The sequence below is a fragment of the Hydra vulgaris genome, chromosome 02, assembly GCF_038396675.1.
Source record: "Hydra vulgaris chromosome 02, alternate assembly HydraT2T_AEP".
In the NCBI taxonomy this organism is placed as follows: domain Eukaryota; kingdom Metazoa; phylum Cnidaria; class Hydrozoa; order Anthoathecata; family Hydridae; genus Hydra; species Hydra vulgaris.
The window spans coordinates 7,407,831-7,420,965 of record NC_088921.1 but is presented as its reverse complement, the minus strand read 5'-3'; the positions used below and the strand labels follow the sequence as shown (position 1 = coordinate 7,420,965).

The 13,135-nt window shown below is 27.0% G+C and overlaps 2 protein-coding genes across 21 annotated transcripts in view; one reads left to right on the top strand and one right to left on the bottom strand.

The window, feature by feature from the left end:
• Positions 1-3,031, top strand: part of LOC136076691 (adhesion G protein-coupled receptor B1-like) — a 126,559-nt gene extending 123,528 nt beyond the window's left edge. For 14 of the 18 annotated variants that reach the window (XR_010636499.1, XR_010636501.1, XR_010636498.1 and 11 more), the window contains 3 exons: positions 947-1,111; positions 1,288-1,408; positions 2,563-3,031. The gene's annotated coding sequence lies outside the window, so the exon portion shown is untranslated. Of the gene's footprint in view, positions 1-230; positions 855-946; positions 1,112-1,287; positions 1,409-2,562 lie in introns of those variants that run through there. The other 4 variants (XM_065790045.1, XM_065790037.1, XM_065790038.1 and 1 more) reach the window with 3 other exon arrangements.
• A 6,988-nt stretch (positions 3,032-10,019) lies between these two features.
• LOC136076689 (NACHT, LRR and PYD domains-containing protein 7-like) overlaps positions 10,020-13,135 on the bottom strand; it is a 99,599-nt gene continuing 96,483 nt past the window's right edge. Inside the window, exon 7 of one of the 3 annotated variants that reach the window (XM_065790024.1) lies at positions 10,020-10,664. In XM_065790024.1, the coding sequence (XP_065646096.1) occupies positions 10,045-10,664 (620 nt within the window). In that variant the 3' untranslated portion in view covers positions 10,020-10,044. The remainder of the gene's footprint in view (positions 10,665-13,135) is intronic. The other 2 variants (XM_065790025.1, XM_065790023.1) reach the window with 2 other exon arrangements.

Here is a 13,135-nt window from a genome sequence, read left to right as displayed (position 1 = left end):
CATCTCTCACCTGAACAAGAAACATTTTTATCAAAATGTTCCTTGTTTAGGTGAGAGATGTTTTATATCTGAATTTTTTTATATATTTGCAAACATACTCAACTTTTTTATAAGACAGTATCAGAATGAGTTTTAATTATCAATGCATTTTTGCAAAAAATATAAATACATATCCACCGGGAAAAATAAATTTAATTATAGCTTTTGCAAATAAATTTTTTTAACAATAGGTAATTATGGTGCATGAAGTGCATGGGGAGCTTGCTCTGAAAGTTGTCAGTCCAATCCAAATGTTTCTCTATTTCAAACTCAGACTCGGCAACGTCTTGATGCTACATTGAATGGTAGTTGTCCTAAAACAAGCTTTCAAACTCAAAACTGCAATACTTGAGTATCTTGTCTAGGGGACTTTCCTTTATTATTATAAAAACGAAATTAATGTGCTTTTTATTCAGTTATTAACATGTAAAAAATAGGTTTTACTTATTTTAAATTTTTAAATAAACTTTTAAATAAAAATAAAATAAAGTCCTCGATTCTCTATAAGTCCATCTCATATAATTTCGTTTACAATTATAAAAGTGAAATTTATTAGTATGTAATATATAATTGTTATTTCTTTAAAGTTTTAATATAAATGAAAAAATGATAGTTAAAAATAGGTACAGTCAGGTTCAGGTCCTTATACTTTTATAACGATGAGCAGCTGTTTGTGGGATAAAGTTTAAAGAAAATGTTTTTTTTTGAATTTCTTAATAAATATTGAATTTTAAAAGATATTGAAATTTTACAAGTGTTAAGAGAGCATTATAAGTTTTTAAAAAAATTTGTAGTGACCTAAGTACTAAGTGGTTTTAAAAAACTAGAAAAACTTTTTGGAAATCATCCTGTTAGTAGTTAGGTTTGTTACTACATGCATTTTCCTATATTTTTGGTTACATTTTAGATTTTATTAGTGCACGGGGAGCATGTTCAACAAGTTATTAGTTACGTTTCACTTCACCTACTCAGACAAGAAATCGTCAATGTGTTAGTGCTACTTTTAATGACAATTGTAATGGAGCAGTGTTGACTGATACTCAAAATTGCAATGTGCAAGTTTATTGTCCAGGTGCGTGTTCAAATACTGAAATAGTCAGTTTATCAACAAAAATCAATGTAAAATAATATTTTTGAAATAATTTGAAAAATAAAAATTAAACTGGCTTTTTAACATTTTTTTTTTTTTTACAATTTGTTTTTTCATTAAATGGCTTATTTGAAAAAATAGTTTTTTAATAAAAACAGGTACTTATGGTGCATGGAATGCATGGAGTAGTTGCTCTGAATCATGTCAGTCTAATCACATTAGGAGGTAGTTGCGCTGTTTCTCAAACTATGGCTTATAATAGTGGAGTACTTTGTCCAGGTAAGTTTTGTATTGCTTTGATTCTATATAAATTTTTGTTCATAGTTATTTTGTGCCAATACAGTAAAAGTTTAACTACTCCTGTAATTTAGGTACTAAATAAATAATATTATTATGGTATAATATGCATACATTTATGGATGATCCATAAGGAGGGGGGGGGTCAATTTTTCTCCGCCCCTTTTTTTTTTTTTATGCATGTATATATATATATATATAATATATATATATATATATATATGTATATATATATATATAAATATATTTATATATATATATATATATATGTATATTTATATTTATGTATATGTATATATATATTTATATATATAAGTAGGCCCAGCTCAATAGGGAAGAGGGTTGTTTGGGGCAAACCTTCTCCCCCCTCCTTCCCATCAATAAATGATTTTACCTTTTAGACGAGTCGGTTGGCAAATGAAGACCCTTAGATAGTCAGTCGGCAAGTTTTAAAAAACGAGGACCTTATTTCTTTTTTTAGTTGGCAAAATTTGTAATTGCACCCCCTTCCCCACACGTGCCACCTACTCACGCCGACCCTGTATTTATATATATAAAAATTAGTTGAAAATCACTTAACGAAAATTTTTCACATTTTGCACTGTGTTTCGTTAATAAAGACTTCAATTTTTACCAAAAATTAAATTACAGGAAGTTGTAGTTTAATTTTTGATACAAATTGAAGTTTTATTAATTTGATCATTCATTTCTGATGAGTTTTTATTGATAAAGCACAGTGTAAAATGTGAAAAATTTTCGTTAAGTGATTTTCTACTAATTTATAATTGCTCTGTTCTTTTAAGAAGATTGAGCACTCTATTTTGTAGAATATATTTTAAAATTGTTTAAATATATATATATATATATATATATATATATATATATATATATATATATATATATATATATATATATATATATATATATATATATATATATATATGTGTGTGTGTGTGTGTGTGTGTGTGTGTGTTTATGTGTAAATATATATATATATATATATATATATATATATGTATATATTTACACATAAACACACACAAATTGTTTATACTATGTTTCACAAAAACACTTCAAGGTTAGACATTTTTGTTGGTAGTGTATATGCTTTAATGTATTTATTTCCTTATTTATAGTGTACCACAAAGAGAACCTAAATCAGAATAAACGTAGCACGACTACAGGACCGGATGTAGATTTTCAATCAGAAATCTGAATATCTATTTGCATTCATTACTAATAACATTTTAAAAAAACCATACTTATGTCACAACCTGTACATAAAATAATAATTCATGGTGCTTCTATTACTATGTATTTTTAGTATCCTCAAATCGGTTCTTTGTCTGAGACTATTGAAGCTATTGCAGCCAGAAACAATGAAAATAAAACTGCACAAGTTAGTCATGCACGTCTAACTTTCTTGGTAGAAAACACTAGAGATACAGCTGATTATTTGTTTGTGACATTTGATATGTACATTTATTAAGTGTTTTTTTTTTAATGTTATGGTATTGTTAATAGTTTTGACTATTTTTGTTACACTCTTTTTGTTAATTATTTTTTTTTTTTAGTATAGAAATCTCAATATAGTTTATAATAACATTTCAATGTTTTGTTGTTTAAAAAAAAATGAAGAAGTAATTTAATAAATTTTTACTAGTAATTAACTAATCTAGAAAGACCTATATCATGAATGTCTGCGTTGAATTTTTTAAAAAACAGCTATTTTCATAGCGACAAGTTATAAAAAACATCTATTAGAACGTTGAGAAACTTTGTAAGAAACTTAAGAGCGAAGAATCAGATAATAGCAGATTTGTTTATAGTTTTAATAAGTTTATATTTAATGATATTGTTTATTATTAAATCGTGTTGATGATACTGTTTGTAAAGTTCTATAAAATATAGGCGCCCACTGTTTTTTGAATATTTATGTAAAAATTGTTAAAAACAAAAATCAAAACAAAAGCAAATCAATGAAATAATTTCTTTTCATTCAAATATTAAAACCTGTTTCCAAAAGAAAGTCGTGACGTCGTTCTGATTCAGACCACCGTCATCCTGATTCAAATCTCCGTCATTCTAATTCAGACCGCCGACTGAAGGTGCGCATTAATGGCGTTGCATTTCAAGTGCCTTTTTCACTTTTCTGTTAAAATTATTGACCTCTACTTTTTTTTCATTGTTCCAATATTGGAAAATGAAAATGAAGAACTTTTAATAAAAATATCATGTGTTGGTAAACAAATGATATTAAATACAAATCTTATTCGCGCTTAGTTTTTTTTATGGGTTTACATTAAAAATTATTTTGTAGCTAAAAAAAAAAATGCAGAATAGAAATCTTAAAATTTTATAGTTAATAGTTAATCACTTAAATAATTTTAAATTATACTTTAAGGTGGTTTCTTCATAATCAAAAGTCAAAATTTTTTCAAAAATTGATTTTTTGGCAAATAAGATATTCTAATGTAAAATATAACGTTCTTTCTGTTTGTTTATGCTTTTAACAATATTTACTATTTTATACAGGATGGTATAATTTTAGTGCCTAGCAACAGCCATAGCAACCGTTTTATTTTTTTAGTTATTATCTTAAATGTACCTTAAAACTTAAACTAGTACATCTCTTTTGCTATTCTAATGTTGCCTTGTACGTCCAAGTTGTTAAATATTTAATAATTTTAAGTTATGCTGTTGCAAAGTGCAAACAGTATGCAGGCTTTTTTATAATAACTTTTTTTACTTTTTGCTGTTTTCTTATGTGTTTTGTAGAAATTATTTATCATTTTAGCTAGATTCTAGTAAAATAATAAAGATTTAATATGGGAAACTTTTAAAATAACAAAAGAAAGTCATCAAGAAAGGGTGTTGGGGCTCGTGGTTGTAAAAAATCTGTGTATATTTTAAATAATAAATGTGGTATCAATGGAAATAAAAAAAAATGTAAATATTGAAAATATCACTAAAAAAGAATTTACCATTAAACCAGCTGAACATTCTGGAAGTAGTGATGATTATTTTTTATTTATAAATTTTAAAATACTTATGGAAATGATAGAAGTAAGAAACAAGTGTCAAGAATGTGGGGAAGCCAATGTCACAATATCTAATAGTTTGGATGATAAAAAGGAATTTTCTCATAAAATTGTTTACTTTTGTAGAAAATGTAAAAATAAAAGTCACAAGTATACTTCAACTTTTAGTGCTTCTGAAAAAATGTATGGTTGTAAACCAAGTGAAATTAATGTTCGATTGGTTATGGCATTTCGAGAAATTGGTAAAGGGCACAAATCGATTAAAACATTTGTACGGTGTATGAATATGCACTCAACATCTAATACTTCCTTTAGAAATACTAATAATAAGTTATTTTCTGCATACGAAAATTCTGCACTAGAAAGTATGCAAAATGCTGCAAATGAAAGAAAAATGGAAGAAATTGCCCCAGGTATGCATTCTTGCCGTTTATTGATTGATGGAACTTGACAAAAAAGAGGACACTCCTCGTTGAACGGTGTAGTGGCAGCAGTAAGCAAAGGAAAGTGTTTGGATGTTATTGTTTTATCAAAACATTGCAGGCAGTGTATAATATGAGGTGGAAAAAAAGGGACAATAGAATACACAAATTTTAATGTTGCACATAATTGTAAAATTAACATCAAAAGTCATCAGGAGCAATGGAATCCTCAGGTGCTATTAATATATTTCAGCAATCTGTGAGTCGAAATAAACTAGTTTATAATGAGTATCTTAGAGATATAGACACAGTTTCTTACAAAGAAGTTGTTTACTCCAAACCCTACGAAGCACAGTTTGGTATTACACCTGTTAAACTTGAATGTATTGAACATGTAAACAGACGAAAAGGTTCTCGACTTAAAATACTAGTACAAGAATATAAAAATACCTCTCCACCATTTGGTGAAAAAGGAAAATTGACAAACAATTCCATCAATTTAATAACAAATTATTATGGTATTGCCATTCGAAGAAGTCAATGAAAAAGTTTACACTATGAAAAAGTGGTTAGGTACAATAGTTGGTACAATGATGAAGGATAGCTATCCTTCATCATTGTACCAACTTTTCTAATTCTCTCTATTCTTCAATTCAACGAAGGTCAATTTTATAAAAAAAAAATTGTATGAAAAACTTGGAATACAGACCGGTGTCTGTTTTAATATTATATCTGAAAAAATGAACCGACACAGCATCCAAATTTTACTTATTACAACATCAGGTAAGACTAAAGCAAAAAAAAACAAACTAAAAGCCATCAAGAAGGGTTTATTGAACAAAGAGATAAAGAGGGAGGAGAAACTTAATTAAAAGGAGGATTTTAGTTTTAAAAACAAATTTACTTTCTTGCTTTTTGATTTTCTACCAAATCGTTTTTCAAGAAAATTGTCTCACGAAAAACATCATAAATGTTGAATTAATAGTGATAACTACTTGAAATTTTTGGGCTTATTCATCCAGTGTACTGCTAATGCCTGAGTTTTTTTCAAATAAGTTTATTTTTTGTAAGTCGTGGTTAGGGAACTAATATTAGAGGCCTAATAGCAGATTTTTCGAAAATACAGTTGTTTTGAAGCATAACTTTTACTAGAAGCAAAATCTTTTAATAAATTTTGTTTCGAGTAAACACTATTTTTTGGGGTTATTTTGACTCTATAGGCTTCTATGTGATCATCAATATATTTTTGGAGTTCGAAAAAATATTTTTTTTTACACATTCTGTACCTACTTTTCAAAAAATTAATGAATAAAAAGTTTTGATTACATAGAAACCACCTTAGTTGTTTAATTGCAACTTCTTCTCAAACTATCGACCTATCTCACGCACTTCTGTCCCTCGCAAGGTAATGGAATGACTTGTACACAGACACATTACTGACCACTTGAAAAAAAATAAACTCATCAGCTCTGCTCGACACGGGTTCTGAAAGGGAAAAGGTTGCGTCACAAACCAACTTGAAACTACCGACAGCCTGACTGAAGTTGCTCGCAACCGATATCTTATTCACAGACTTTGATAAAGCATTCGATAAAGTAACGCACCGTCGTCTGCTGCATAATCTCAAACCCTATGGAGTGTCCGAAAACTTGCATAAATGGATCAAGAGCTGGCCAACCAACCTCCTACAACACGTAGCCATTGAAAACAATAAATTCGATTGGAAAACAGCATCTAGCGGTTTGCCACATGAATCTGTTCTTGGACTACTTCTTTTCCTTGTCTACATATACGATTTTTTAATATTTTTTATTTTTTTTTTAATTCATTTCCCCAAGTCCCAGAAGGCCACTACAGACGAGGAGTCTATATAATTGTGGTTATAACCCTCTCTCAACTCTATAACTCCGAAACACGAAACTTGACGAACAAGGCCGCTGCGTGGAGAAACAATTTGGCAAACAAAATAGGACACCACTTTATAATGTATGCAGGCAACTGTAAAATAATTGAAGTCGTCGAATTAAACCATGACAAAGTCATGCACACTGGGCGCAGCAACAACAAAAATTGAATGCAATTTATACAAGAAATAACTTGGTAGGCCAACTGCATCAGCTATCGTGCACGTCATCTGAACGAGACCTAGGCCTTTTTATGACTAGCGTCTAAAAGTTAAAAACAAATCTGCGTGGCTGCATCAGCTGGCAACCAAGTGCTTGGCAGGCTCAAGAAGACTTTTCGAGGTTGAAGTTCTGCATTATAGCGCACACTGTATTTTTCGTACGTTCGCCCGCATCTACAATTTTGCAGTACAAGTCATCGTTTTTAGCTCAAGACATAGCCAAACTCGAGCAAGCCACAAAACATATTGCCACCTTAAAACATCTTCCGTATACTCAGAGACATTTAAGCCTTAACCAGAAAACACTAACTGAACGATGAGTAAGAAGAGACTTTATCGAGCAATATAAAATCATGAGCAAAATCAACAAAGTTAACTTCCAGGTCCCACAACTTTAACGAAATATCAAATCTTTAAAGTACAGCATTTGGCCACAAGGACACACTAAACAACTAAAAGTACAACTTGTTCAAAACTGAGCTGAAAAAAACAACTACCTCACCAACCGTGTTGTAAAATCATGGAATTACGTAACTGAAAATGCGGTGGAGGCAAAGTACTTGAACAATTTCAAACATGAACTTTCTCTGCTCTGGCATCTTCACTTTAGCTGAAATCGAAAAACTGTATTTTCATAATAGAGAGACCTGGTGTGCCGCGCTTTGTCAACAACTTGTAAATTTTGTTGACCATGAATAAACCAAACTAAAAAAAATTTAAAGTAATTTTAAGTAGATTTATGGGTAGTTTTTAGCAATCTAAATTTTTTGACTTAAGTAAATAATAAAAAACTCGGAAATTACTATTTTATTTATGCCATAATTGACATGCAAGAAACTTTCGATTTAAAAAATGATTCTAAATCACTATATTGATGTGGTAAATTTGCATTCAGAAGAGTATTTTGCGCAGATTATTGCTGATAATTGTAGTAATTAACAATACCAATTATTTGTTTTAGCAATTTTTAAGAAGACAAAAGAATACAGACAACTGGTGTTATAAACTTTCTGATGCAGATACAAATGTTAACGATTTTTTAGAATCACTAAAGTAACATTTTTGTATAAAATTTAAATCTTATAATCATAAATTGTAATTGTAACATAAGTATTTTAGTTTAAAAAAAAAAAAATAGATTGACAGAAAAAATATTTTTTGATAAAATTGATGAAAATAAATTGTTTTCAGATTATTGTTAAATGGGAGCAAAAATAAATATCGTTATTAAACTGCATGTTTATAAAGTTTTATATCAGGAGATTCATCATCACATAATACATTGTCTTATGAATGCTCTTGTCATATATTAAAATAATTTATCAATGCAATTGCTACTTCTGATTTATAATTCACATTGCGTTATGAAAACACGGTATTAAATTTAAAGAGTATTGAAAAACAACGGCATCATTTATTAGCAACGATCGATCCGAATTTTGTAAACAATAAGAAAATCGTAAAGTTTATTCCTATATAATCGAAATTTTACCCTTTAAAGTTAACGAATCCTATAAAGAAGCCTAGAAACTAAAAAAAAATATCATTATTTTCATTTACAAAGATTTTTTTTTGTCACTTAAAACCCCAATATTGAACAACTCGGAATTAAAAAGTCACCGGTAAAAAAAAACAAAAACCTTTGATACCTCTCCCACCAAACCTTAATATCTGTTATTGAACAACTCGGAATTAAAAAGTCACCGGTAAAAAAAAAATTATATGCTATTGATACCTCTCCCACCAAAACTTAATATCTGTTATTGAGAACCACGTATCCATCTACTCTTAGTTTATTATTACGTATCATTTTGTCATTTACGAAGACTTATAAAGTCCCTTTACCCCATACCAACATCATTACCACTTGTGTTCAATTACACACCATTACCACCCTTATAACTCAAATGTTATTTGACCCAGATATTCGACCCTTTAAACAATCTTGTTTAATTAAACCATTATAATTTATCATCACCCCGTGTACACATCTCACTCTTAGTACCACCTTGTTCATTTACAAAAATTATAAAATTCTTTTACCTCATACCATTAACTAACACACCATTATTACCACCTTTAATACTACCTGTTAATCGAATTACCTATCCCACCCTTTTAATTACCTTGTTCAATGGAACCATTATAATTTATTATACCACCCCACCTTTAACCGCAACCGACTCTCATTATTTATGGTCATAACTGTTGATTTAAAAAAGATTAAATAAAAAATTAATTATCAATTAGGCCTAACAACAAACGTTATTTAATTGAAAATTTATATTTCGAACAAAATAACTTCGACGAAAAATTCTACAAAAATTTCGAATTTTATTATTACGTTGACAACAAATTATTTTTGAAAGAAACAAAGATGGACGAAAACTTAAACTTCTAAAAATAATTGACATAAACATAAATTTATATTGTGTAAATCGAAAACAAATATAATTTTAATTTTTCATAGCAAAATTAAATATCTATAAAATTACATAAAAATAAATACAAAAAACATTAAACGAAAAATTTTCTGCATAACGTTACAAATAATTTGAGAGTTTCAAAACTTCTAAAAAATATTTAAAGTTAAATCATTAAATAAAATATAACAAAAATTTATCTAGTTTTTATTTATCTTAATTATGATTATATATTTCATGAACAATGAAATAAAAATATAATTAACAAAAAACAATAACAAAAATTTCAAAAAGGTTTTGAAAAATTATATTCATATTAGAATAATTACTAATAAAGTTATTTAATAAAAATTATATATATTAATAATACAATAGTTATATAATTATTAAAACTAATAATTATATATATTATAATTATTAAAATTATTTATTATTAATATATTTTGATCCTTTAAATAAAAAATAATCCTTTAAATAACTTAAAAAAATAATGAAAAATTTTTAAAATATTATTAAAAACTAATTCGTACATTTTAAAATATATTTAATTATAAAATAAGATATTAAATATTTCATTTATATTTTATAACTATTGTTCATATTTTAATTAAGATATTAAACATTTTTTTCGTGTTATAAAGTTTTTTAATTCATCGAGGTTACGAAAATATCCACGGTAGTTGATCTTCAACAACTTGACATTCAAACAACGAATCCATTCATAAATCTCTTCAATGAAATCGATGTCGTCGTGAAGTGAAAGATATAATCCTTCACAAAGATTAATCCACGGAAGAAAATTTTCTTCAAAATCTTTTTTCGTTATTAAATAACGTGAGATGTTTATCGACAACCTTTCAATCTTATCTTTCGGTTTCCATCCTTCGAATTTAATTGGACAATGAAAGCTGACCTCGCGAACATTTGTTGAACATTGAATTATAAGATTTTTTTCTTCATCACTTAAAATATTTTTAGCAACAAATAACCACGATAACTTTCTTCCAGATTTAATGTAATGATTTACGAAATAATTTTCACAAGAAGTTTCGTAAGAAGTTTTTCCATCGTCAATCGAAATCCCCCACTCTCGTTCATCGACGATTAATTTTATTTCATCAGTAAATGATGATTGACTTTCATAAAAACATTCAATGAATAAATTAACGTAATAAGTTTTAAGTTGATAATCGTTTTTATTTTGACGAGATAATTTAAGTAGACGATCTAAAGAAAAAAGCAATAATTTAATAAAAATAAACAAATCAATAAAAATTTAAACAATAATCGGAATTAATAACATATGAATAATATAAGGAAATATAATCAACATAATGATACATATATTTATAAATATAAAATTTATAACATAATTTTATAATAAATTATAATATTTATATATATAATATATTTACATATTACGTATAAGAAGTTATAAAAGAATAAAAAATCAATAAAAAATATTATAATTAAATACATTATATATTACATAATAGTATTTACATTAATATTAAATTATATACGTTTAAATAATAAAATTATATATAAAAAGAAAAAAAAAGAAACTTTTAATTAAACAATTTTTTACTAAAATTGTAAAAAATATTTTAATTTTATCAATTTAAACATAATTTTTATCACATTTTTTAAACTTCGTTTTACCATAAATATAACATATTTAAAATAATGTAAAAAAAGTTCATCATTAATATTAATTAAAAAAAATACTTCCTTATATTCATATTACTGATAAAAGCAAATTAAAAAAGTGATTTAAATTTAACCAAATAATGTAACAAGTCAATAAACAAAACGCGTTTCATTTAAACGTTGATTTGAAGTGAAATGAATATTTGAAATCGAATTTCAAATAAAGAACTTAATATTGTAAATCTCCTTCGTCGATATATTTGAAATATAAATTATGTGAAAAACCATTAAATACTCAAAGAGTGAGAGTTTAAATAAATGTTTAGATTTTTGTTTATTCGAATTCGGCGTTGATTGAAATCTTTTTTTTTAAAAAAAAGCTCTTTAAAGAACTATTTATATTATTTAAAAATTGCATTAAATTTTATAACAAAAACATGATATAATATATTTTTGATACAGCTGCAATAATAAACAACAGTTTTATCGTTAAAGCAGAGCTGCAATGCTATGGTGTCTTGTTTATACGTAGAAGCGCAGAGTGCAAAACCTTTTTTTTATGTTCCTTTGGGGTCCTCCATAAACTACGTCACGCTCTAGGAAGGAGGGGAAAGAATTGGTGGTTTTATGAGGACTTGTACAGGATTTGTTACTAAAGACTTACAATCTTGTGATGAGGGAGGAGGGCATGGAGCGATGGTCAAAAGCGGTCAAAAATAGCATGACGTAATTTATAATGACCCCTTCGAAGAAGTCCTAACGGTCTTATTGTTTAGAAAATCAAAATTTTCAATGTACAAACTGGACATCTGGTGCACGTTTTTTTTTTGAATAATAAACTTGTTTATAAAAAACTAGTACGAGAAGCTCCAAAACCTTAAGAAACTTTTAGTGCTAGGTTACTTTTCAATAAGAAACTTTTTTTAATTAAGAGTTTAAGGAATATTTCCTAATTTTTCACCTACCTATCCTAACAACATAACAGAAAATTAAAAAGCATTATTTATGGAGAAAAAAAGTTTAAATGGGATTTAACAAGTTAAAGAGTTTAAATTTGCACGCGCAATGAAATTTACGCGATTCAATTGCGAATAAAATACGTATATCATACTAACAAACTTGAGAAATTTTTAATCTAGCCCAATACTAAATTTTCTTAAAAGATTTAAAAAATGGTACTCTTATGATGAAATCTTTCTTGTGCTAGCCCGTTTCCTTGGTTTTTTACACACACACAAAAAACGACGTGTAACTATAGACCTTGCTACAAAAATATATAAATGCTTTTGTAAAGAAAAAAGCAACGAACAAAAATAAGATAAAAATCGATAATTTAATCAATCATTATTATATGAATTTTAAGTATATTTTTATGAATTTTAAATATTTAATATATCTCTATTTTTAGAGATGCCAAAGTTAAAAAGGTTATCAGCGTTTTATAAAAACTGTTGTAAGCTAAAAAAAGTTTCAATTTACTTTCTAGAATGTCAATGTATTATTTAGATGAACTCTTAGATATAGAAATTTACAACAAAAAAAGTGAAGTCTGTTGAATATACAATCGATTAACATCTCAGTTATGTTGAAAAATCAGTATGACATGCTTTATTTTGATATATTTAAAAAAATAAGCTGAAGTATAAATCAAACTATTACAATTATTTATGAAATTCCAATGCTTATTTTTTTTGCTTTTTGTTTTTGTATTTTTATAATATAATTTACTTAATAAAAAAAACAAACACAAGCTTGTTATCAACAACTCCGTATAATCGTTGTAAGTTATTGTTTTGAAACAATTTAAATTTACTTTCAAGACAAACTTTTAAATAAAAAAAAATAATAAATTTATATTGAAGTATACTTACGACTTGAAAAGTTTATGAAGTTCGTTACCAGTGTTAATTAAAAACAATGGTAACAATATGAGATTTTATATATTTAAAAACTCGATCATAGAACTAGAAAAAATCCTTTGACAAATTCGAAGAAAACAAATGAAATTCGAAACAACCGTATTGCTAATAGAAATCGTAGTTAATTGT